The sequence below is a fragment of the Macrosteles quadrilineatus genome, unplaced genomic scaffold, assembly GCF_028750875.1.
Source record: "Macrosteles quadrilineatus isolate MER2022 unplaced genomic scaffold, UCM_ALF_1.0 Scaffold_7__1_contigs__length_78375512, whole genome shotgun sequence".
NCBI lineage: Eukaryota > Metazoa > Arthropoda > Insecta > Hemiptera > Cicadellidae > Macrosteles > Macrosteles quadrilineatus.
Genome location: NW_026542600.1, coordinates 23,266,259 through 23,289,987, shown reverse-complemented (window position 1 = coordinate 23,289,987; position 23,729 = coordinate 23,266,259). Strand labels below are relative to the sequence as shown.

The following is a 23,729-nucleotide window of genomic DNA, read 5'->3' as shown; positions in this document are numbered from 1 at the left end:
CGCATCATGCGTAAACGGGCGCACGGCTCTCTATTGCACTAGCTAAATATTGTTGTGTGCTTTGAACCATTTATTGTCCTACAATAAAGTAGATCTGACTTTGTGTATAGCTTTTCATCAAATTTTATGAAGTACTAAGTTAATTTTGTTGTGTGTTTTTTACCCTAAATTCTATCACAATGTAATAATTGGCTGAAAATTAAATTCAGGATAATTTAATCTATTTAAAACTCTTAAATAAGGCCCTTATTTCAATAATATATCAGGGGAAGTATAGGAAATGTGCCAAAACGTGTTTAGAACAATATGTTGTGGGGACCTTTATTTTTGGGGTAGCAGATTTTTATCCCCCTGGAATTTTACCCCCAGGGCAAACGTGACGTCACAAACCAGGGTGTAAAATTCCGGCCGCAAACTTTTGAGTTTCGCGACATCAGCTCGATGGATTAAACGCGGAATTAAACATATATTTTTACGGTTGTGAGTTTAATCAGAACATATCAAATTATAAAAACCTCAAATGTACGGCCCGGAATTTTACCCCTGGAATTTTACCCCCAGAATTTTACCCCCCGGATTTTTACCCCCGGCTTTTTACCCCGGGACCCCCGGAATTTTACCCCTGGCCAGATATATAAATTAGTGAGAATGATTAATTATCGTCATTCAGTTTTAATTTAATGGTAAACATTTTATTATTAAGTAGCCTATCTTAATTTATATGTAACATTAACTAATTTTGAGATTCGAATGTCAGGATTGGATCTTTGAAGCCAACTGTTGGTTAATATGATCAAAATAAAACAGCGAATTCTGTTTACTTAGTTGAGATTACAAAATAAATAAATAGAGATAGGCTACTAAATAATGAAATGTTTACTATTAATTAAAAACAGAAATGAGAAAATCAATCATTCATTTTCTAAAATCAGCCAGGGGGTAAAATTCCGGGGGGTAAAATTCCGGGGGTAAAATTCCGGGGGGTAAAAATCCGGGGGTAAAATTCCCGGGGGTAAAATTCCGGGGGTAAAAATCTGGCCCGTACATCTTCAGTTGTCTAATCGCTAGTTATATGGACAGGGGGTAAAATTCCGGTTTTTATCGCTAATCTAATTAATCACGCTCTGACTATTTTCATTAGACTTCCAAATCCGTGGGGGTAAAATTCCGGCCGCGAACAAACTTTTGGCCACTCAGGTTACTACGTCATAGTGACGTCAGCTTTGCCCAGGGGGTAAAATTCCAGGGGTATAAAATTCCGGCGACCCATATTTTTCACCTTTAATCTGAGGATGATGGTGGGGGTTTCAATGGTAAAGTGTTAATGATTTACCTAAACTAATCCACCTAACTTAAGACAGGCAAGACTGGTAAAACATTGACTTGAGCTACTTAAGGGAATAAACTGAAATTCAAATGTTAACTTAGTTGTTCCCATGTTTTTTGTTTTTTTTTTCATAGTTCACTCACACCAAGAACGTAAAATTGGATCAATCGCAGATCTGGACCCAGTAAATGATTTCTACGGCTCTCTCAGTGCAGACTACAACTCACATCCCCACCCACCAGCTCCAAAAACAACTGGGGTGAGTTCACATATTGTATGATCAAATATATCTCTGCATTTAGATGTTCTGCAATTTTATACTGCTATACAACGCTTTGTTCTAAATAAAATGCTCAGTAAGCAAGTACATTATAAGCCCACTGATCTAGCATCTGAAGCATCTGATGGTCCAGCACTTTTAATTCTCTGGCATCAGTCAAAGGTAAAAGGTGGTTTTGTCAGAGTCAAAAGCGATTGTTAGAGTCAGAAAAGAAGTGATCGGTTGATATCAGAAGCGATTGCTTTTCAGCATTTTATATTATTATCAAGACAAGGGAAATTACAATAAAACGCGGAATGATGACACGCTGGCCAACGATTTCACTTTGACGCCCAAAAAATTAGTGCAATGTTTACTAAAATTCACAATTCTTTTCTTTCATCATAACAGCTGTTTTAAGAAGACATTCAGTAATTCGGAGCTTTCAGCAATCCGGCACTGCTTAATTCCCCAACAAGCTGAACTAGGGATTGTACTGTACTATGCTTAAATTCTTCTTAACTTAAGTACAATATCAAAACTACTGTAGCCATTTAAATTTCTTGGTTAGATAGAACTAATATGTTTTAATAGAAAACTGTAAGACTTATTCTTGTGACATGCCTGTTTAGGAAATAAATGTGTTGCATAGTAAATAAACATTTACATTTTATTATCTGTTATTCTATAAAAAAAAACCTTTACAAAATAGTTTGTAAGTTAAATTTGTGCTTGATTTGCAACAACTGTTAAATTGTCAGTATAATAATTCTTTTGACATGACTACTAAGAACAGAGTGTCTAGTAGCAGGGAAAAACGGGAAATGTCATGAATTAGTATTGAATTTCAAAATGGTCTTGAAAAGTCAGGATTTAGTCTATTTTGTTGTCACAATAAAAAAGATAAAAAATTATATACCATTCTAGTGGAAATTTAGAACTACAACAAAGTTCAGTTTATGGAGAACAAAATATCTCTCAAATTTTGCGGTCCCGAAAAGAGGTACCTACCTTTTTTTATCTTATGGAGAAATAAAATAGGGCAGACAAGAGGTCCCTTTTCTGAAATATGATTTTTACGACATGTTTCGATAAAACAATTATTAAAATTTAAATGAAAACTACCGTGAGTTAAGACAAAGATTGGTATTGCCTCCAAAGAGGACATTATAAGATTTCTTTTGATACCAAATTTGTTTCTTGAATACAAAAAAAATGTTTTATGCATTTTTACAATTTTCAAAATAGTTTTTTCTCAAAATGACCCTTTTGTATAACAAAACTTACAACAAAAATCGTAGATGCATGGGACTTGAGCCAAGTGATTCTGAATTTAATTAGGAATTCAAATATATAACTCAAAATCGAAGATTCCCAACAAGAGCTCCCCTTTTACTTTCCACGTCACATTTTTAATTATACCACAACTCAGGGACTAAAACATGGATTTTAATTATTTCAGACGTTCAACTTATAAAGAGATCTTTAACTAAACAATGATGTAAATACCTGCATTTATGTGATCAATGTGTTGCCAAATTGCAACCGGTTTCGACTCACAAAGGACTCATCGGTAGTAGAAATATTGGTAGAATCAAATTAGTAGAAATATTGGAACAAAATTTACATAAACACTAAGCTACCCCTTCAAGCCGTAAACGAGCTCTTAGCACTTATAAGAATAGTGTTGAAACAGAATTATTTTAAATTGGAAAATAGTTTTTACAACCAGAAAGATGGGCTAGCAATGGGTTCTCCACTATCTAGTATTTTGGCGGAGATATTCATCAACCACATTGAAAACAAGCAGATACATGGACGACTTCATAGTTCTGTTTAATGATAACAACAGACAGCTCTCTTTGCTAAACAAATACTTGTGTAACTTGTATAAAAATATTAAATTCACATTAGAAGAGGAGACCAACAATAGCCTGAATATTTTTGACTTAACAATAACAAAGAAAAATGATAATTTCACATTCAAAATATATCCGAAACCAACTAGTACATATATTGTACTACTAGTACCAACTAGTACATTCCATACTCTATATGGATGATGGGTTGTGTCTATACAAATTTTTCTCTCTCAAAAATTAGCAGTTTACAACAGTTTTGTCCACAGACTCCTCTCCGTACCAATGAACACAATAGATTATACCGAAGAACTCAACCACAGCCACCTCTAATACAAGGCCGCGACGTTCGAACTGGCAACGCCGCAATCACACCCCCTCTGCGTCCGACTTCACACGCGCTAGGCTATAAACATCAATGAGAGTATTGCTGCTCTGTATCAATGAATGAAAGTATTTAAATACGTAATAACATATTTTAGTAGATTTTAAGGTATGGTAAAATAGACAAAATTGTAATCTAGGTTGTTTATTTAGTGAAAAATTTCAACATACCGCAATATGTCTAAAACTAAAAATATACAAACATAATGTTTTTGGTTGCATTATGTTATATTATATAACAATCTCATGGTGTCTGTATATATGTGTGTTATTCAACATAGTAAAAACTACTAGACAGACTGTGCTTAAATTTTACAAAATAAAGCTACTATACCAAGAATGGTTATACAGTAGGACTAACTTATTGCCACTTCACTCAGTCTGGCTCTAGCCGCTAAGCCGCACTACAGATAAGATTCGCAGTGATAGGGTTACGTGTTTAGTCGTGACTGTCGCGACATATTCCTAACGAGTTAATTAGATAATCTTATGTGTATTTTCGCTGTGTGCATCATTTGATTAATGATGTCGTCGTTTTGTGGTATCTGCAATCAAGAAGTCGTTACTGAAGAAAGTGATTGTGTTAAATGTGTTGGTGGGTGCAACAAGTTATTCCACGCGCTTTGTGTTAAGGACGATGTTCAAGGCAAGAAAACGCATTCTAATCGAGATTGGAAGTGTAAAGACTGTCGCGAGTTATTGCCCAGTACCAACACTGATTCCTACAATAAAGAATCGATCGCTAAAATGCTGAATGATTTTAAAACAGACTTTTTTCAAGAGTTGAAAACCTTCAAGAGTGAATTGTGCGAACTAACAAAGAGTGTTAGTTTTATTTCAGACAAACTTGATGAATCCATACGTGTCATGAAAGAAGTAAAGACCGAGTTTGCTGTTTTAAAAGAGGAGAACGAAGAGCTCCGTATTAAAAACATCACTCTTACAAACAAAGTAGAGTTCTCTTGCTTCTAAGCTGAATGACAAAGTGAGAAATTTGGAACAATATTCAAGAAAGAACAATGTGGAAATCAGCGGTCTTCCAGTCACCCCCAAGGAAAATGTCTTCGAGCTCGTTAGAGACGTTGGATCAGCCCTAGGGATGGAGATCGACGTGAAGGACATCTCAGCTGCCCACAGAGTGCCCTCATTCAGTAAGGACCGCCATCAGCCACTTATTGTGCAGTTTGTAAGCAGATTGACTCGGGACAGCATGATTGGCAAGTTCAGAGACAAGAAAAAGATGATAGCCCATGAAGTCAACGCGTCCTTCCCCAAAGACAGCATGTACGTGAATGAGCACCTATCTCCTGACAACAAGGTATTCCTAAAAAGTTTGAAAAATAAATGTAAGGAAATAGGTTATGAATAGGTTATGGTGTAGGGACGGCAAGTTTTTTGTGCGAAAGTGTCAGGATGCGAAATGCAAGAAAATAGACAATTATGATGAACTACTCAAGCTCCAATAGACCCTGTTATATTTTGATTTGCTTCAAAATATCTATGTTACATCAGATACATTTTTGTTTTAATTTTTTTGTAGTTCAGCAGAATTTCCCTAACTCATAATGTTAAGTAGTGAAAATTTAGATATGAATGTTTTTTTCGACACACAAAGTAAAAGCAATAGTTTGAATTTAATTTATATGAATATAAGAAGTATGCGAAAAAATTTCAATAGTTTTATAGCAGAAATAAATAGTATAAATAATAGAATCCATTGTATAATACTTAGTGAAATTTGGATAGGTTCAGACGAAATTCACTTATATATTCCAGGCTATAAGATGTTTGCTCAGTGTAATGATACATACAGGTCAGGAGGTGTTATATGTTATTTAGACAATAGTATAGATTGTAAGAAATTAGAAATAAATATGACTTCAGCTGATGCCTTATTGTTACATGTTACCGTAAATAAATTTTACTTTAAGCTATTTTGCCTATATAGGCTCCAAAACATTTCAGAAAATTTGTTTATAACAGAATTAACTGATGTAATTAAAAATATGCATAACAATGTAGTCTATTTAGGCGACATCAACATAAATATTTTAGACAATAAACCTGTTGTAAATAGCTACCTCAATATACTTCACAATCAAGGTTTCACATCATTAGTTAACACCCCAACCAGAATTACTGTTACATCTAAAACTTGTATAGATCACATCTTTATTAGAAGCAAAGACATTAATAACTTTAATAGTGCAGTTTTTGATCATGGCATTACAGATCATTGTATTCTAGGACTTGTTCATACATGGAGTAAAAATACATGGAAATCTCACAGTAGTGTAACAAGCATATCTAAGTTTGATAATGATAGTTTTCGAATTGATTTTGATTTAGTAAAAGATAAATTGAAAGTGATTAACTGGGACATAGTATAATGATGAAGATGTAAATAGCTGTTACTGTAAGTTTAATGATGTACTGTGCTCAGTTGTAACAAGTTGTAAAAAGGTCAACAGGCAAAGTAGAGTGCAAAAAGCTAAATCATTGAGCCCATGGATAACTCTCGATATTTTGAATGGCATTAATAGGCGCAAAAAGCTTTATAGAATTAGTAAGCGACGTTTATATGACACAACTTTCAGAAATTTCTTTGCTAAATTTTGTAATAATTTGAATGAGAAAATATGTATTGCAAAACACCAATATTATTCTAAACTATTGTTAGACAATAACAACGACATTTCACAACAATGGAAAATAATAGATAGTTTGACAGGGCAAGTGTCAGATAGGAATATTAAGAGTGTTGAATTATCAGATGGGACTTATGCAATGGACCCATCCGTTATCTCAGAGGAGATAAACAATTACATTATCTCTGTACAAGCTGACCGTCCTAGAAGAGTTTCGACCACAAATATGCTTCCACTACGCACCTCACAACAATCATTTTTTATTGCACCAACTTCAGAAGACGAAATAAAGTTAGTGGTCAAAAGTCTAAAAAATAAAGAATCTTCAGGATATGATAATATTTCTACACAACTACTAAAATTTGTTATAGATGACATAGCGCCAGTACTAACACATATTGTCAATAAGAGTTTTAGTCTGGGCATATTTCCCGAAAGCCTGAAATTGAGTTCCGTCGTACCAATTTTAAAAGATAAAAATTCTTCAAAATTAGACAATATAAGACCAATTGGTTTACTTACAGTTTTTTCTAAATTATTTGAGAAGTTAATGATGTTAAGGTTGAATAAGTATTTGATGAAAATTGACTTTCTTAGCAGTAATCAATTTGGTTTTGTAAGGGGTAAATCAACTGAAGATGCTTTATTAAATGTCACAGAACAAATATTCAATAGTCTAAACTCAAATTGTAAAACATCAGGACTTTTTATTGATTTCAAAAAAGCGTTTGATTTAGTTGATCATGATATTCTCATAGATAAATTGGAAGCGTTGGGTATTAGGGGAACTGCGTTGTGTTGGTTCAGAAGTTTCTTAGTAGGAAGGAAACAAAAAGTAAAATGTTTAAATCATTACAGCTCTGCGAAAACAGTTGAGTCAGGTGTTCCGCAAGGGTCAGTAACCTCTGGTATTTTATTTCTAATATTTATAAATGATTTATTGGAACTTAATTTTAAGGGGAATGTCAGTGCTTTTGCGGACGACATAGCAATATTTTACTGCAATAAAGATTCTGTAATACTTGGTGAGTCAATCAATCACGATCTCTTGTTGTTAAGACAATGGTGCCTCCAAAACAGAATGCAAATAAATGCAAATAAAACAAAATATGTCAATTTTGATCTTTCAGGTTTTGAAATACCTTTTCCTCTCACTTACCATTCTGCTTCATGTAATTTAGTAGTCTGCGACTGCCAACCTTTAGAAAGAGTAAACAAATTTAAATATCTAGGAATTATTTTGGACGAAAAAATGAGTTTTGATCAACATATACTTAGTTTGCATGCAAAATTAAGGTCTTCCATTAGAACATTTTATTTTTTAAGGAATATTTGTAGTATTGATTTGTTACGATCACTGTATTTTGCATTAATAAACTCTAGATTACAATATGGAGTAATATGTTGGGGCGGAACTTATAAATATTTGATAGATAAACTGAGAACCACCCAAAACTACTTTTTACGTATAATTTTAAACAAATTCAAAACAGAATCTTCTTTCCCTCTTTATAAGCATTTAAATATTAAACCTATTCAACATCTTTTTGTTTTCAAGGTCCAGAGATTATTTTTTATGAGGAGTGGAAATGTGGTTAGTGACAATGTGTATTACAATACTAGGTATGTACGTCAAAATAATTTCAGACTACCCAAAGTCAATAAATCAATTTTTCGCCATTCCTTTGAGTATTTAGGACCGAAGTATTTTAATCAAGTTCCTTCAAACATTAAAAATCTCACAAATCTAAATTCGTTCTCCAAACAATTGAATCTCTGGCTTACTGCACAACAAAACATCGATTATTTAAGCAATGTTATCTCATAGATATGGTACCAAAGGCCAATAGTTGCATGTAAGAATGAAATGACTTTCTACCTTTCGTTAAGTTTCCAGAATTATTGTTGTTTTATTATTTATTACCTAAAATTATTGTTGTTTTGTTATTTATTACCTATAATTATTGTTATTTATTATTTACAATTAGTGTTATTTAATTGTGCTTGAATAATTTGCAACACTTACATTGTTATTTATTTATATTTTAATATATGTATTTAGCAGATACCCAAATGGCGGCATGAGAGTATTTTTAATGCATGATGCTAGACTCAAAATATGTTATAATTTATTGTATTTATTTGTTCTAACTGACCGCACTACTTGAAAAGCGGCCAGTCAATTTCCAATACTCTAAATGCATGTAATAAGTTTGTTCTCAATGGAAATAAATTCATTTATTCATTTATTCACTTCAATATTTGTAGAGACTTTGGGATTTGTAGAGACTAACATCTAACAATTTGTTCAAATAAAATTAATTTTAAATTTTTAATAGGAATATTATGTTTTAGTCTACCTGAGGAAACCATAAGTTAGCGACAACAAAATTTGAAGTTTTCATTTTGAAGGCATACTGACTAAATAATTTTTTTTTTTTTTTTTATAATTACTAAGAAAAACGTTTGCCATTTTGTAAACGATTTCAGAAGCTAGGCCTCCATATGGCTTTCCACAATATTGATAGAATTTTTTATCACATCAACATTCAGACTGGATTCGGAGACTATGATGCTTTTATTGTTAGACTGTGCATTAGGTTACATATTTTTTTACTAGTAGGCCTACTTAACAGAAACACCGGCTTATTTCTTTGAAGTTGCATTTATTTAAGTTATTTTAATCACTTAACAACAGCATTTATCAATAAGATAGACAAATAAATAAGGAAATTGTACGGTATTACTACCTAAAACTTGCTTCTCGCGTCTATATTTATACGCGTCATTGTCTTATTCTTTTTACAAATTTAATCTAAGCTCATATTCATGAAAAATGTTTCACACAAAAACGAGAATATTTTTAAGATGTCTAATTTGATCGAAGAATAGCAGAAAGCAATTGTTGCTTACGCGGTGGATCAAGTAGAATCTTAGAACACTGTATGTATTATTCATTTTTTAATTGAGCTATCGTAATAATTCTTGCATCCAGGCACATCACATCTATCTGGCATGCTATAGTAAGAAGTTTAATGTCATTACTAATGATTAAAGGTAGTAGAAACGCGATTATGTACGTAGAGTACGCGACTCCTCCATTCACAGTAATGGTAAAACGACCGAACGCCAAGACACTGATGCGACGTTGCCGCTTTTCACTCGCCGCGGCCTTGTATTAGAGGTGGCTGTGACTCAACACAATCAAACATAGCTGTTTCCAATGGTTTCCAAAGCAACCTGATTGACAAACTGATTTCCAAGCATAAAAATAAAAAAAATAAAAAACTAAAGAAAAGAAAACCTATGTTTCTGCGAAGTATGGTTCATTCCTTAGCACTAAATTTAAAAATATAATGAACAGCAATAAAATCACAGTTTTGTTCAAAACTGATAGTAAACTTGGTTCTTTATTAAAAAATCGTCCCCAGACACCTACTGCAACCTTTGAGAAAACAGGAGTTTGCCAAATCAATTGTAATGACTGCCCGAAATATTATATCGGCCAAACATCTTGTTCTTTTAATAAAAGGTTTAAAGAACATTACTGAAAAGAACTACAGACCTCGACCTTCGCAGAACATCTGGTTCCTCACAACCACAATTACACTAATATTGATAATCCTGTAACATGAAAATCCTACACCTCTCAAATGACCGATTTAATACAAACACCTTGGAAGAATTCAAAATCTATAGGACCGTTAAATTTGACAGCCAAAACATTATCAACAAGATTTCATTTCAATCAAATTACATTTACGACACTGCAATCAAGATACTAGCACAAGGGACAGTTGTGAATGAAGTTATCAGTTGATCGGGAAATCCAGGCACGACGTCATCACTGACCACGCTGATCCTGACCGGCAGTCTAGACATAACCCCCGCCCGATGACGTCGTGTCCCGTTACCGTTGTGTTGTAGTATTATCCTTCTTTTTTAACCCTAAATGTTCGTTCCTATGTTCGTGTACGTGTACGAGTTAAATGTATTTATTTATTATGAATTGACGACCTTCGAATGAAGCAAGAAGACATCCGTACTGGCCCGACGATGACTCTTTTGAGAGTCCGGTTGCAATTTACGGTGTCCACCACAACCTGTGAATTTTGTGAACCGTAGAAAACCCGGGAATTATGCGTGAATTTCATATTTCACCTGGAATTTTCAATTTGCCGCGATCGCGCATGACGATGATGACGTTTCCGTGACCGCGGGAGTGAACGATGCCGTTTCCATGACCGCAGGTGACGTCGATGACGTTGTCGTGACCGCGGGTGACGACGATGTCGTTTCCGTGACCGCGGGAGACAACAATGGCGTTTCCGTGACCGCGGGAGACAACGATGGCGTTTCCGTGACCGCGGGAGACGGGGACGACGTTTCTGTGACCGCGGAAGAGGATTATAATGTTTCCGTTACCATTGAAAAATATCAGAATTTTGTCACGACCACGAAAGACAGTGGTGATGTTTCTGTTACTGAGTGAGATATTCCGGATTTTTCAGTTATTGCAGAAAACGATGATGGTGTCTCTTCGACAGTGTTAGATGATCACGATATAACCTCGAGTTTGGCTTAGTTACTATGAAAGTACATAAAGACAGGGGTTGGTGTAGTAATCATTACAGAAAATTTGGTAACATTGAATTGATCAGTATTATGAGTCTATTTTTCGGGTGTCTGTACAGAGATTCAAACAATGTTGGTATCGGTATACAGTAGACTCCCTCTTATCCGGACTCCTCGGGATCAAGGCCAGTCCAGATAACGGGTTTTCCGGTTAAGACGATGTCCCCAAAAACTCGTTAAAACGGACTGTTTATGGTGTTATTCGACTTAAATTTAGGAGAGCATTGTATTTAGACATGTGATCACTGGTCTCATATCTTTCCCACGAGAACAGTAGTTTCAGTACCGCCCACTTCCTGCCGATTTAGTCCGGTTAAACCAATGCGCTGATAAAAATTGTCCAGTTAAAGAGATGTAATTTCCGTCGAGTGTAGTCCGGTTAAACCGATGTCCGGTTAAAAGGTGTCCGGATAAGAGGGAGTCTACTGTATCACTATTTTTATGAAGTTTATGAAGGATTTTAATTTTCGGATTATTTAATCAGTAATATATAAAAATTGAATACTTGTTCAGGCAATTTTACAGTAATCATAAATTTTGTTTCTTTATCTGAAAATGCTCTTTCCGATAACTAAAATAGCGAGCTGTGTTGGCGCTAAAACAGCATTGCGAGAGTTGGCGCAAAACACGTTGGAATTTTAGTATGAAAAGTACAAACTGAACTACCTGGATTTTTTTTTTTACTCATAAATTACTCATGCATTTTTCCTGGTGGGCCTGGTGGTCACCCTGAATTTAGCAACACATTGATCACATAAATGCAGGTATTTACACCATTATTTGGTATTTAAATGTGATCAGGAGGCTAAAATTCAATGTAATGAAGATCTTTTAACATTGTGATTTACGAGGGTTTCAAGGAGATTATGTAAAATTTGAGATATCAAGGAATTTGAGATATCAAGGTTTGAGTTATTGAGGTCCTAATGTTTAACCCTTTCAGTGCTAGGCCAATAATTCATATTTTGTAAGACTTTTTTTTTTGCCTTTTAATTCCATTACCTGTTGTTGAATTTTAACTGGATCATGTTGTCACTATTTTATTAATTAGGCTAATTTTGAATAATAACACAATAAGAAAATATATAAGAAAGATAAATCCCGGTATTTATGGTAAACATTAAATAAAACTTAGTTTATGTTGTAATTTTCCTGGTTTGCCTATACATTTTTATGTTCTGATAGCATTATTTGAAACAAAAATCTCATAAAATCAAAAGACATATAGTTTACAATGTAATATTGAATTTAACCTTGATTTAGTTGGACGAGGTTATCGTAATATAGCCATTTTAGAGAAACTAATATTTTGCAGCAAAGTCTCAGGAACACATTTATGATCACTGTTGTGTTTAAACTAAAAGATTTCATCTAAATAGTCCGTGACTAACCGGTGCTGCTACCTAGTAACGCATTGAACAACCATCTGTAGCGCTATCTGTTCGCAATCGGTGGCGACAGCTTAAATACCGGTTTTTGACTCCTCAGTCTTCAAGCACAGATAGCCGAGAAGGCTAGGGCGTGTGTCACTTGGCCAGTGGCATTCGTCTGCTCGGGTTCGAATCCCGTCCTGTGTGGCAAATAATTGGTGACCTGTGTGTTTGTAGCGATATACTACAACCACTGGGGCATAGTGAGGTGTTCATAATCCTTGGTTTAGACATACACCTCGAAATCATCGGATTGGGCGAATCTTTTAGCTAAGTGGTTGTTAGTGTATCCTATGAACATGCAGGTCACCAATGGCCGTTTTGCTATTTTTTTTTTTTAATAACCTTCCTCTCTTAGAGATTTTTTAAAACAACCATATATCGTTTCTTAGCACTGAAAGGGTTCAAATGATCAATGCCTACTCCATCAAAATACAATCCCTGATTTAATTAATGGTTTGGTTTCTGAAATCTTCTGGAGCATTCACAAACTTTTATTTTGGAGTTTTCTTGGATGATGGGGACTTGCTGTCAGTATTTTCAATATTAAAAGTCTACTTCACTTCACATCACTTGGTACACAAAGAACACTTTCTTAGTGGCATAGTTGTAAAGTGTTTATTTGTGAATTAGTCCTTTACTTTAAACAAGTTGGGTTATAAAATTGGATGTCTTTCAGAGAGTGTATCGAGCCATGTACGATTACGAGGCTCAGGACCGAGACGAGGTATCGTTCAGTGACGGAGACCTGATCATCAACTGCACTCCGATAGACGAGGGCTGGATGACAGGGATGGTTCAACGCACCGGCCAGACAGGCATGTTACCAGCCAACTATGTGGAACCCGCTATATAATGACACCACTTAATTCTTCCCAACTTATTCGCATCTAGCTTTAAATCTGTTTTCACCTCTTTTATGTGTTCTGGTGTATTCGCTTCTTAATAGTTTTACCGGTTTTGGTAATAATTTTTTACCAGTGATATTTCTTAATTGCGATAGCAAAATTTTCTTGCAAGACATGACATTCCCAATGAACATTCCTGTTGTATTAGAAGCTAATAATGAAGTCAATAAAGGTTGACTTTACAAAAAAAGAGCAAATAATTTTGACTTTTTTTATCATAATGACACTAAAGATATTTGGCTAAAAGAACATTTGTTTGTTCTGATTATTGACATGCCTTTGATATATATAAGGTTTTGTCTTTACTTTATTGATTTGAAATTAAGCATTTTTCCTCAGAAGTGGTTCATTTGTTCATTTGGCTAAATAATAAGAAAGTTGAATCTCACTCTGATAAAGCTACAGAATTGTTCAGCCTTCTTTAGTACTGTGGTAGTACCCTTCTCAGAGTGACTGTTTAGTTACTGCATAGTAAGGAGGTTAAACAAACAATTTATTTATTTGTACAGTAAATGGTTGGTGTATTTCATAGGCATTTTCAGCCCATAAAATATAACTTCTCTAGCTATTATTCTGCTCCATATCTTTCCTGTACATTCCATACATCTACTCTATGAGTAAACATTGTCCTATGTGTCTTATACATTGCGATGTTTGCTTTCAATGGTACCTCCCTGTAAATTCCACAAGTAGTCGACCTTCACTCATTTCCCTGTCTAGCCATGATCTGTCTCATAATTTCATCAATTGACAACACTATACCAACTGTACTGACAACCACTGTACTCAAACTGTTACTTGAACTTAAGCGGTCCCTCTTCCACCATCAAAGGTCGCTCCCAATAACCATTACCTCACTTTTTCCCAACCCTCTCTCTTTCATTAGCTTCATCCAATTAGCGTTGCAGCTTTTGAGCATTATATTGTCTATAAACATCATAACTTTAAAACTCCTGGTAATATTTTCTCCTTTTGTGAGGATATCACTATAATTTCACTATGTGAACTGCACCTCTCTGATTGTACATCAAAGAGGGCTTAGCTCCAAAAAAGCCAATGTGCGCTCTCCAACCACTACCACTAAGCTGCCTCGATCAAGTCCTGAGATGTGATCTACACTTACTTGTACACCTCCTTGCTATAAACAATGTCATCGATAAAGATACAAATTTTGAGCTATGAAAATGAAGGCTTTAGCAATTAGTAATTCACTGGTAAAAAAATTAACTTACAAGTTATTTATTTTGCTCTGCTTTTCATTGTATATTTACTCCATTCTTCCATTTTTATTAGTTCTAGGTACGCGAGAGGTTGTAAGATAGCATCTACTCACTTTTTTTGTTAATTAGAATAATACACTTTTTTGCACTTACTTTTAATTTTACACCTCGCCATTCTTTGTTGTCTACAGCTAAGCAAATGTTATGACGGTAATACATCAATTTCCAAATATTAATAAAGCTTTTTCAATAGACACATAACTGTTGCTCAGAAAACGTACTGAAATGTACGTATTTACATGGAATATTTGATAGGGAAATATCCATATTAATATTATTCGTGCCTGCTTATGACATATATAATTTTGTTTATAATTTTCATATGGAACAACTTGTGGAGGATATAGAATGTGAAAGCCTTAATTCAGTGAATGATAAGAAATTATGTATTTTATCAATGCAATCAAATATTTTGCCCTCCTGATAGAAAAATAAGACCAATAGGCCTACAGAGCAAAATATTTCAAATACACGCAGTAATCTAATATTATTGACTGTGTCTGAAAACGAAATAGACCATTGTAATAGTATATTTTTACACTTAAAACAAATCTTTTGTTGGCTACAGATCAAATTAAGGTATTTTTCCTTATTGTATTGGGTTTTACCAATAACATTTTCCTAATTAAGTAGATTCAACTAGTTGAGTAGGATTATAAAGTTTTTAGACACTTATTGAGCAAATTCCATCACATGTTTCAATCAATAAATAGGCGTGTACTTTTAGAACACTGATGTAGAAAATACATCACTCAAATCTTATTTCAATTATGAACATTTGTAACATCACACGCATACATTCCAGGAATCTCTTTGGACCAAAACAATGATTATTTTTCTGCATTTTATATACACTATTTTTCTGTATTTTATATACATATTTTTCCCATATTCTAAGCTCATTCCTTTTACATTTTTTCACTGATATATGTATTGATGTGTTCGTTTTTCTATTAGTTAACTGTAAGGGTAGTTGCGAAAAACATTGTTTAAAACGTGTACTTTGTAAGTAGCTTAAAATTTTCAGTTAACTGACTGACTAATATTGTCGTTGACAATGGATGATGTTGATGCAAACTGGTGTTTTAAGATACAAAATTAGTGTTCTTGCCAATAAGTAACTTTAACTTGACTTTCAATTTGTTAATTCTGAAATTGTTTTCCTTGACAATTCCTTTTTACAAAATTGGAAATAATGTTGCACCCAAAAAATTCATAGGGTAAGGAAAAAGGAATATCTATGTTTTTAACAAACATACTACTGAGCTACCTCGGTATTTGAAAACACTAAAATTCAACTCATTAAACACCAGTTGCAGCCATCTTCTCTTATAAAACTGTTACTCAAATGTATTAGCATACCAGGATAGCTTGCTTAAATCAACATGATACTCAAAATGATTGAGATTTATACAAAAGGTAATACTCAATCCCACTTATTATATCCTGACTAAGAAGTGTTAAAAGATCAATCAGTCAGTTTTTAAATTTAGTTAATACTTTCAAACAAACAATAATTTTGTTCAATGTTGATTGTTTGTTTAAGTTAAGATATTTGTTGTATTTGCGTGTTCTTTTATAAACATGTAAACTTGTTTATTATAGAATAATTTTATCGTTTTGAGTAAGTGTTATTTGTTCTACCAACAATTCTACATTGTAGATATTGCTGTGTCTTAGGTACATCATTGCATTTATAACTCAGTCTCTTTCTTTGACATGATTAATCATATCTGTAATCATCTCTTTAAATCAATGTAAATTTTTTGTTGATTGTTAAATCTTTGCGCTAAACCTATTTTGTTCTGTGTTTTGAAACTTAATTTAAATCTATTCCAAACGTGTTATAAATGCTTAGAGGATTCTGTTATATAACCTTCCTTATAGTATACTGCCTTTCTCATTCAATCAAAGTTTGATCACATCATAAAGTAAAAGTATACTCTCGACCTTTGAGAATACACTTTGATCATTAACCTTTCCAATCAGACTTTTAAAAAGAGTCAAATCAAAACCTTTACTAAAAAACTTGTTCCACTTTTTAATCATACTTTATTAGTTCATTGAGTTCAGGGTGAGCCGTTAATGCAATTGTTGAATGCCAGCTGAAGCAATTCCTGATTAAAGCTGTTATCGTTACCAATGTGTGCCTTCAGCGTCCCGTGACGGTTAGTGTCTTCCATGTACCTGCCTCACATAAACCTTACACTTTGAAAACTGTTGTAAGAGTGATTTTAGTGTCTTCTGTTTCATAAGAAACCTACTCCTATATCAAATACAATCTTCTACCTGTAAAAATGTGTTTGTGATATATGTATTTTTACTAAATGTTATGTAGATAGTAGATTTAATGGAATTCTATTTCGAATAAACTCAGTTAAGATTTTGATGTAAAGTTTGTTACATTCTTGCAGGGAAATTCTTTAATTGGTAAATTAAAGTGGTGATTTCTTTTTGAGTAAAAGTTATATTAATTTTGGTTAAAATGTTTTTGTGTTGGTAATAGTTGACAATTAATTCAATTAAGACAAAGCCATAAGAACAAGCATTACATTTACTGCAAGGGATTTTATTAATGGTATCTGATCTGTTTCTAAAATTTGGTTAGATTTTACTCTTGTTAGCCTGTATATTGTAAGTTTTTATCTAGGAAATGTTACTTATAATAACTATCATAAAAGCATCCATTCCTTGTGATCCATGAGGCCTTAACAGATGTATCTTTGTATTGTTAATATGATCCAACTTAATTGCTACAGGGATTTTAAAAGTTGTCCACATCGTTTATATTTAACAATACAATAGGGTAAGATTGTTTACACATAGCATAGAGATTCAATTTTTCTAAAACTTTGTTGTATAGTAACATATACTTAATTAATTTTTTTGATATTCGCTCTAACTTTAAAGCCTGATTCACATCGCAGCTAGTGTAAAAAGTATTTTTCATAAAAAAAGTTGTCAATTGTGACTTTTCATGTTTGGCCTAAATGATCTTGTAGCGTCAATTCACATATACTTTTAGCAACTAACATTTTTATAGTTAGTGATGGTGAGCTTTTTTGACCTACCTGTTGTATAGTGACAATTGACATGTCTTCCATTTGCAGCTATTTGTAGAGGCAAGAGCTTTATATCCGTTGTATTTTAATAAAAATAAAATATTAATCTTCACTGTTATTATTAACCTAGTCCTAACTATCTTTTCAAGTTAAGGGAATAACTTCTTGATCAGCATCGTATGTGTTATTTATTAAATTACCTGAAAAAAGCAAAAATATATACAGTACGTCTAATAAAACTTGTAATAATATATTTACACTTATACTGTTGACTTACAAGACGGTAAATACATATAAAAGTTAGTAAGTGGTGATCGATTTCGATTGGACACTCCAATCATCATTAGACCCAATAGGCGACATACCTATTTCACACCACCTATTATTCGCCTATTGGGTCTAATGATGATTGGAGTGTCCAATCGAAATCGATCACCACTTACTAACTTTTATATGTATTTACCGTCTTGTAAGTCAACAGTATAAGTGTAAATATATTATTACAAGTGTTATTAGACGTACGGTATATATTTTTGCTTTTTTCAAGTTAGGGGTGTAGCATAGAGCACAAGGGTCTAGGTTATTAGGATTTTTTGAGAGGATAACAGGCTTACCTGAATGGGAAAGAGTCCAAACTGGCACGGGAAACACAAAACTTTACAACTATATACACAAAACATTTGAATATTCCACTGTCACTGACAGCATTTTCAACTAAGGATGAGAGTTTTCTACAGGTCCAAAATGGTCATGTCCACCTTTTCAAGTTATTATTTTTTCCTACAGTTACCTAACAATGTACATGTTCTCTCACTGATTTGAGAAAGCAAAGTGGCCAATTCGCTCATCAGTGAGACAATGTTAACATTGTCTCACTCCAGATTTGCAATGTGAAGGCACAAAATAGTGAGCGTGTAACATGCAGACAAGGTTGTATGCGTTCAAAATACGTTGGCAGCACTGGCTGTAAATCAGCTGGTCAGCTGTTTTACTGTTGTATTTGTAACTTTACATTAAATGTTATATTAAAAATTCACTTCTGTGTAAAAATATGTTACGTTTCTTCACCAATTTATTTGTTTTATGGTAACTGTAGGATAAATATAATGTGCAACTCGAGTGCAAAGTACAATTGCCTCACTCGAGAAACCATTCCTCACTCGCCTACGGCTTGTGAGTAAGGATTTCTCTCGAGTGAGTCAATTGCTCACTTTTCTCACTAGTTGCACAAATAACTATTGTGTAGCATGTGTTACTCATTTCCTGTGCAAATTCTGTTAATGCAATTTTTGTTTGAAGAGCAATGGTAAATTTGCAGATCACCCCTTGAATCCCCAAAGTCCATATATGATACATGACGAACATAACTTACCTTAACTTTCAACTTGGTGACAAAAACTGTATCTGAGTTAAGTGTTTAAATGTTGAAAATGTGCATAAGGGTTGAAGGGGGTTTACAATGTTTCCAACGGTGTAAGCTGACTGCTGCGGTTCATCAGTCTTGTTTGAGGCAATGACCAAAGTTAGGGAAATTTTGCATGTGGATCACAGTGTGACTAGTTTAAAGAGATTACTGGGGGCGTTTTTACAAGACTGCCAAGGACCCTGGTAGCCTTAAAACGTGACAATCAATAAGCAAAGTTTCCTTAAATTTAGTCTCAATGGAAACTCATGAACGACCGCTCCTGGCCTCAGTGTGTAAATATGTACTGCCTCATGCAAAATCCCCAAGCCACTTATGTACATTTCTACATGCACATCCATTAACTGGTAGCGGATTTCTTTTACAAAGTTTTTGCTTACTATGACTAGACTAATAGGAGCAAGAGCTGGAATAGTAATGGAAGAGGTTGGAGATTTCAACTAACTTGCTTGGCCGCAACGGGACTTTTAGCATTAATTAATTTACAGACAGCCGTTGTGCTTCTTCCAAGGATAGGTGTCTTAAGTGACAGTGCAACTTGGCAATTTTATTGTTGTTTTGATATTCCGTCACAAATCTCTTCTTTGAAATCAGTTGAGAATAAAGAAAACCTTTTGAGCTCACGCATAATCCATTTTTTTCTTAAAAAGTTAAATAATCTATACGGGCTTTAACAAATCAGCTTTTCTGATTTGGATTTCTTATCTGGTATTCAGTCTGAATTCTAACATAATCAATGCCTGTGTTTTAGCAGGTTTCTGTACAAACCAAAGGTTGAGAAGGGAGGTCTAAACCTCCCCTATTGTATTAGTGATATTATTCTTACAGTGATATAAGGCTAGCCGTTATATTATTTATACCACGTGTTGCACTGGTGTAGTTATTGACTCGACTACTCATGGCTTCTTAGAAAGGAAATATAAATATTGATAATCACATAGCGTGAAGACCTAGCAGTGCTACTGTAGAACTCTAGTGCCTCATCCCTAACTGTTAACTGTATGCCAGTCTTTCACTAGTCCAATATAGGCCATACATGGGTGGAATTGTGTGGGAAATAATTGATTTGAAAAATAACCTTGTTAATCATCTACTGACATTCGACAATTCTCAACAACCTTGGTTTCAATCCACTCGTAGACAGATGCATATTTGAAGTTATTTACTGATCAACATATATTATTTGACATTTACTCATCGCAATAGTATTCATAAACATGACAGAGTCAGTATTCATAAACATGACAGAGTCAGTATTCATAAACATGCCAGAGTCAATCTTAAACATTGAAATGTGTAAATAATAATTTGGGTTTTCACAAAAAATTGGGAACATTAACTAATGTTTTTATTTCACATTATGTTTTAAAACATACTATGGTGGTATTGGGATCTTTAAATGAGATACCGGTATGAAAATATAGAACTCGAAACAACCAAACTGCTCAAACTGATTATGTAAATGCAATGAAATCAACCAATTTTGAAAAAAGTAAGAAAGTACAGTAACATATTTTGGAAGGCTTAGGAGGCTCAGACCCTCAGATTTATTATACTGTAAACTATATTTCAATTTTTTTTTAAATTGGTTTAAATATTGTAGTTGAAAGACATTCTAATTCTAGTTTCTGAACAGTTGCAGTATTGAAGAACGGTGTGAGGACAAGTATAATCTCAGCCACAGATCATTTGGAAATCAATTCCATTTTATGTTTGTAGCAAGTTTTTTGTATGTTTGTACAATAAACTTTTCAATTTAAAATTGTAAGTAAGCGAAATTATAAATTTTAAAAGTTTAAAGTTTAAAACCCATGTTGAGTTTTCTGTAGGAGTAGGATTGTTTTGGAGCCCTTATGTAAAACCTTGCTTATGAAATCCTTGACTCCTAAAAGTTGGACCTTCTGCAAAACTCTATAGTTGCTACGTCACAGTGGAGTAGGTAATAAATTGAGGGAAATTATTTTATACATGTTTGCAAAATGATATCAGTGTAGCACAATCACTAAATATTAAATATTTTTACTGTATTTAAATCGTCTCATAACATTGTATTGAAAAGAAAATCTCTAAAGAGAAAGTTAGCGTCACTTTAAATACCTTTTTTCCCCACAGGTTAAGACAGGCTCAGAACCCCCATGCTATGATATTTCATAACCAATGGATATCGGTGATAGGTAGAAATTTAAGTCCCTTGCTCTAACCAGTATATCAGTGATGCACCAAATTATATCTCCTAAATCATTTATTCAATGTTTATTAGTCAACATATACATCTAAATTGGCCCTCAATAGAACATTTCAACATTAGTAAGGCAGCTGATATTGCTGGGAGATTATAGGCGTGACTTCCTGCCTCCAAAGTCATAGTTCGTTAAGCACCATTTGAAGGGTGAGTTTAGGTTACATTTTTTGCTTTGAGCAAAACACATCATTCGATAAATAACATCCCGTGAATTTCAGCAGCTGTAAAACCATTAATATTCCTCCAGTCAGGGTTAAATCTAAAATTCAAATAATCAGAAATCTGATTAAATAAAAACACTTATCTGTGGGGCAACATAATTGAGATACTGATCAATGACAATGTCAAATCAAATCAAATCAAAATCTGTTATCATAGTCAGACAATATGCATTGTATTATAAATGTCTACTTAAAATACTTCTAAATATAAAAAATTAATAATGCTAATAGAGTACAAAGCTGGTACTATAACACTGATAACACATAAAAGTAATAAATACAGATCAGGTAGCTTAACCTTTTTTTTATCAATTGGGCTGTTAAAAAAATTCAGCAACAGAGTAACATGCACGTTCTAAAAGGTATTCTTGTAACTTAATTTTTAATTTCCCTTCTGACGTTAAGGATTGTAGATTGGCTGGTAATTTGTTAAATAGTTTTGGCTCGAGATGTTGAGGTAATGATGCAGCTAATTCCAATCTATGAGAGGTTTGTCTATGAGGTGTCTTTGCCTGGTATTATAATTATGAATATTTGCACTGGTTACTATTGTTGTTGATTTAAACTTATAATATAATAGAATTTCAATAATATATATCGAAGGTAACGTTAGAATTTCAAAAGATTTATGTACTATGATATCTTCGTGGAGGTGCTTTGTACACGTTTTTCTACAGACCCCAACTTTTGTGGACGAATAATATATGTCTGGTTACTTAAAACTATGAGCTCATACACTAAACATGATTTACAAGTATAACTTATTCTTAATGCCTTTCAACTTTTGTTCACTTCTCTTTGTATTGTTACAAAGGAACGTTAGTGTCTTAAGTCCAATGTTTATTTAGTTTGCTTTAAAATGGCTGAAAACAATATTTATAATATCAAACAAGAATAGCGTTTGATTGTGGTCACAATTTCCTTGTTTGGCTTGTAATTGGTGACTGAAAACGTTGTGAGAATAAGTTATAGCACTTTCCATCAATGTGGATGCATTTTGGCCCTGGATGTTACAGTGGGATCGGGATGAGATAGAATATGAACACATATTAAAAATTAAATCTGCTATTCAAACAACACTTTAGGTCCTAGCTTAAAGTAGCAAACCTAAGTCCTTAGTCGGTTTGAAATGTACGGTTTCTTTTGCAGTCTTTCTGATTTTTTCCTTCATACGAATATTTCTTAATTTTTTCAAATAAAAATCTCATTTCTTTTTCAATAAGGACTCTCTCCTTTTCTGTGTCTGTTGACCTAATATTATGTCTGCTTGATGGTTCCATAGTTATGCTCAAATTTGTCTGGGTAGACCTTAGTAGCTCCAACCAAAAATTGTTTTTTTTTCCTTTATTTTACTTGGCTCAGGCTAATTTTCTTTTATAGACCCTACTGTCCTATTTTGAATCAAAGTTCGAAAGGTCATTTTCATTATATTTTTTAGAAGATATTGGTAGATTTAAAGATGGTTTTAATATGCATGTGCTATGCAAATTTCAGTTTTAGTAACTATTTGTTAGTCGTTTGTTTTCAGTCTGAAGTTAATTTTTGCTTATGGTAAGTATATGTCACTAACCAGTAACCTTCAGCTACCTTCTTGTAAAGAAGTGCACTGGTGTTCATTTAACCTCTTTTGGTGCTGATAGTTTTTTTTTTTTTTTTCGCTCAGGATTCATTTTCCTTTTTCTAATCCTAATTTATGTTTTAGGCACTTTCTAACATTATAGATTCAGAAAACATATAGATCATGATTTTTTTACTCAATGTGATAAAAAAACATGTCTGCAATAATCCCTAAAAACATATTTTAGAGTCTTAATTTTGTAGCAATTTCTATTTGGGGAAAAGCAGTGACTTCCATACAATGTGTAAACAGAAATATATGAAATCATCTTTTAGGAAAAAAAAGTTCTCTCATTTTTGTTCTGCAGGTTTATTGTTGTCAGCCCTTGTACAGTTAAAGTACAGTAAAGTGCGCGCGCGCGTATGTGTGTGTGTGTGTGTGTGTGTGTTTGACGCCGCGCCGAGACGCCGAGGTAGTCAGTGCCGCTCTCCCG

At 33.6% G+C, this 23,729-nt stretch overlaps 1 protein-coding gene across 1 annotated transcript in view; it reads left to right on the top strand.

Annotated features, from left to right (window-relative positions):
• The window catches only part of LOC128997787 (LIM and SH3 domain protein Lasp-like), a 42,067-nt gene extending 24,169 nt beyond the window's left edge, over positions 1-17,898 (top strand). Inside the window, exons 7-8 of the mRNA XM_054423480.1 lie at positions 1,462-1,586; positions 13,222-17,898. Of these exons, the coding sequence (XP_054279455.1) occupies positions 1,462-1,586; positions 13,222-13,398 (302 nt within the window). The 3' untranslated portion in view covers positions 13,399-17,898. The remainder of the gene's footprint in view (positions 1-1,461; positions 1,587-13,221) is intronic.
• The last annotated feature ends 5,831 nt before the right edge of the window (positions 17,899-23,729 follow it).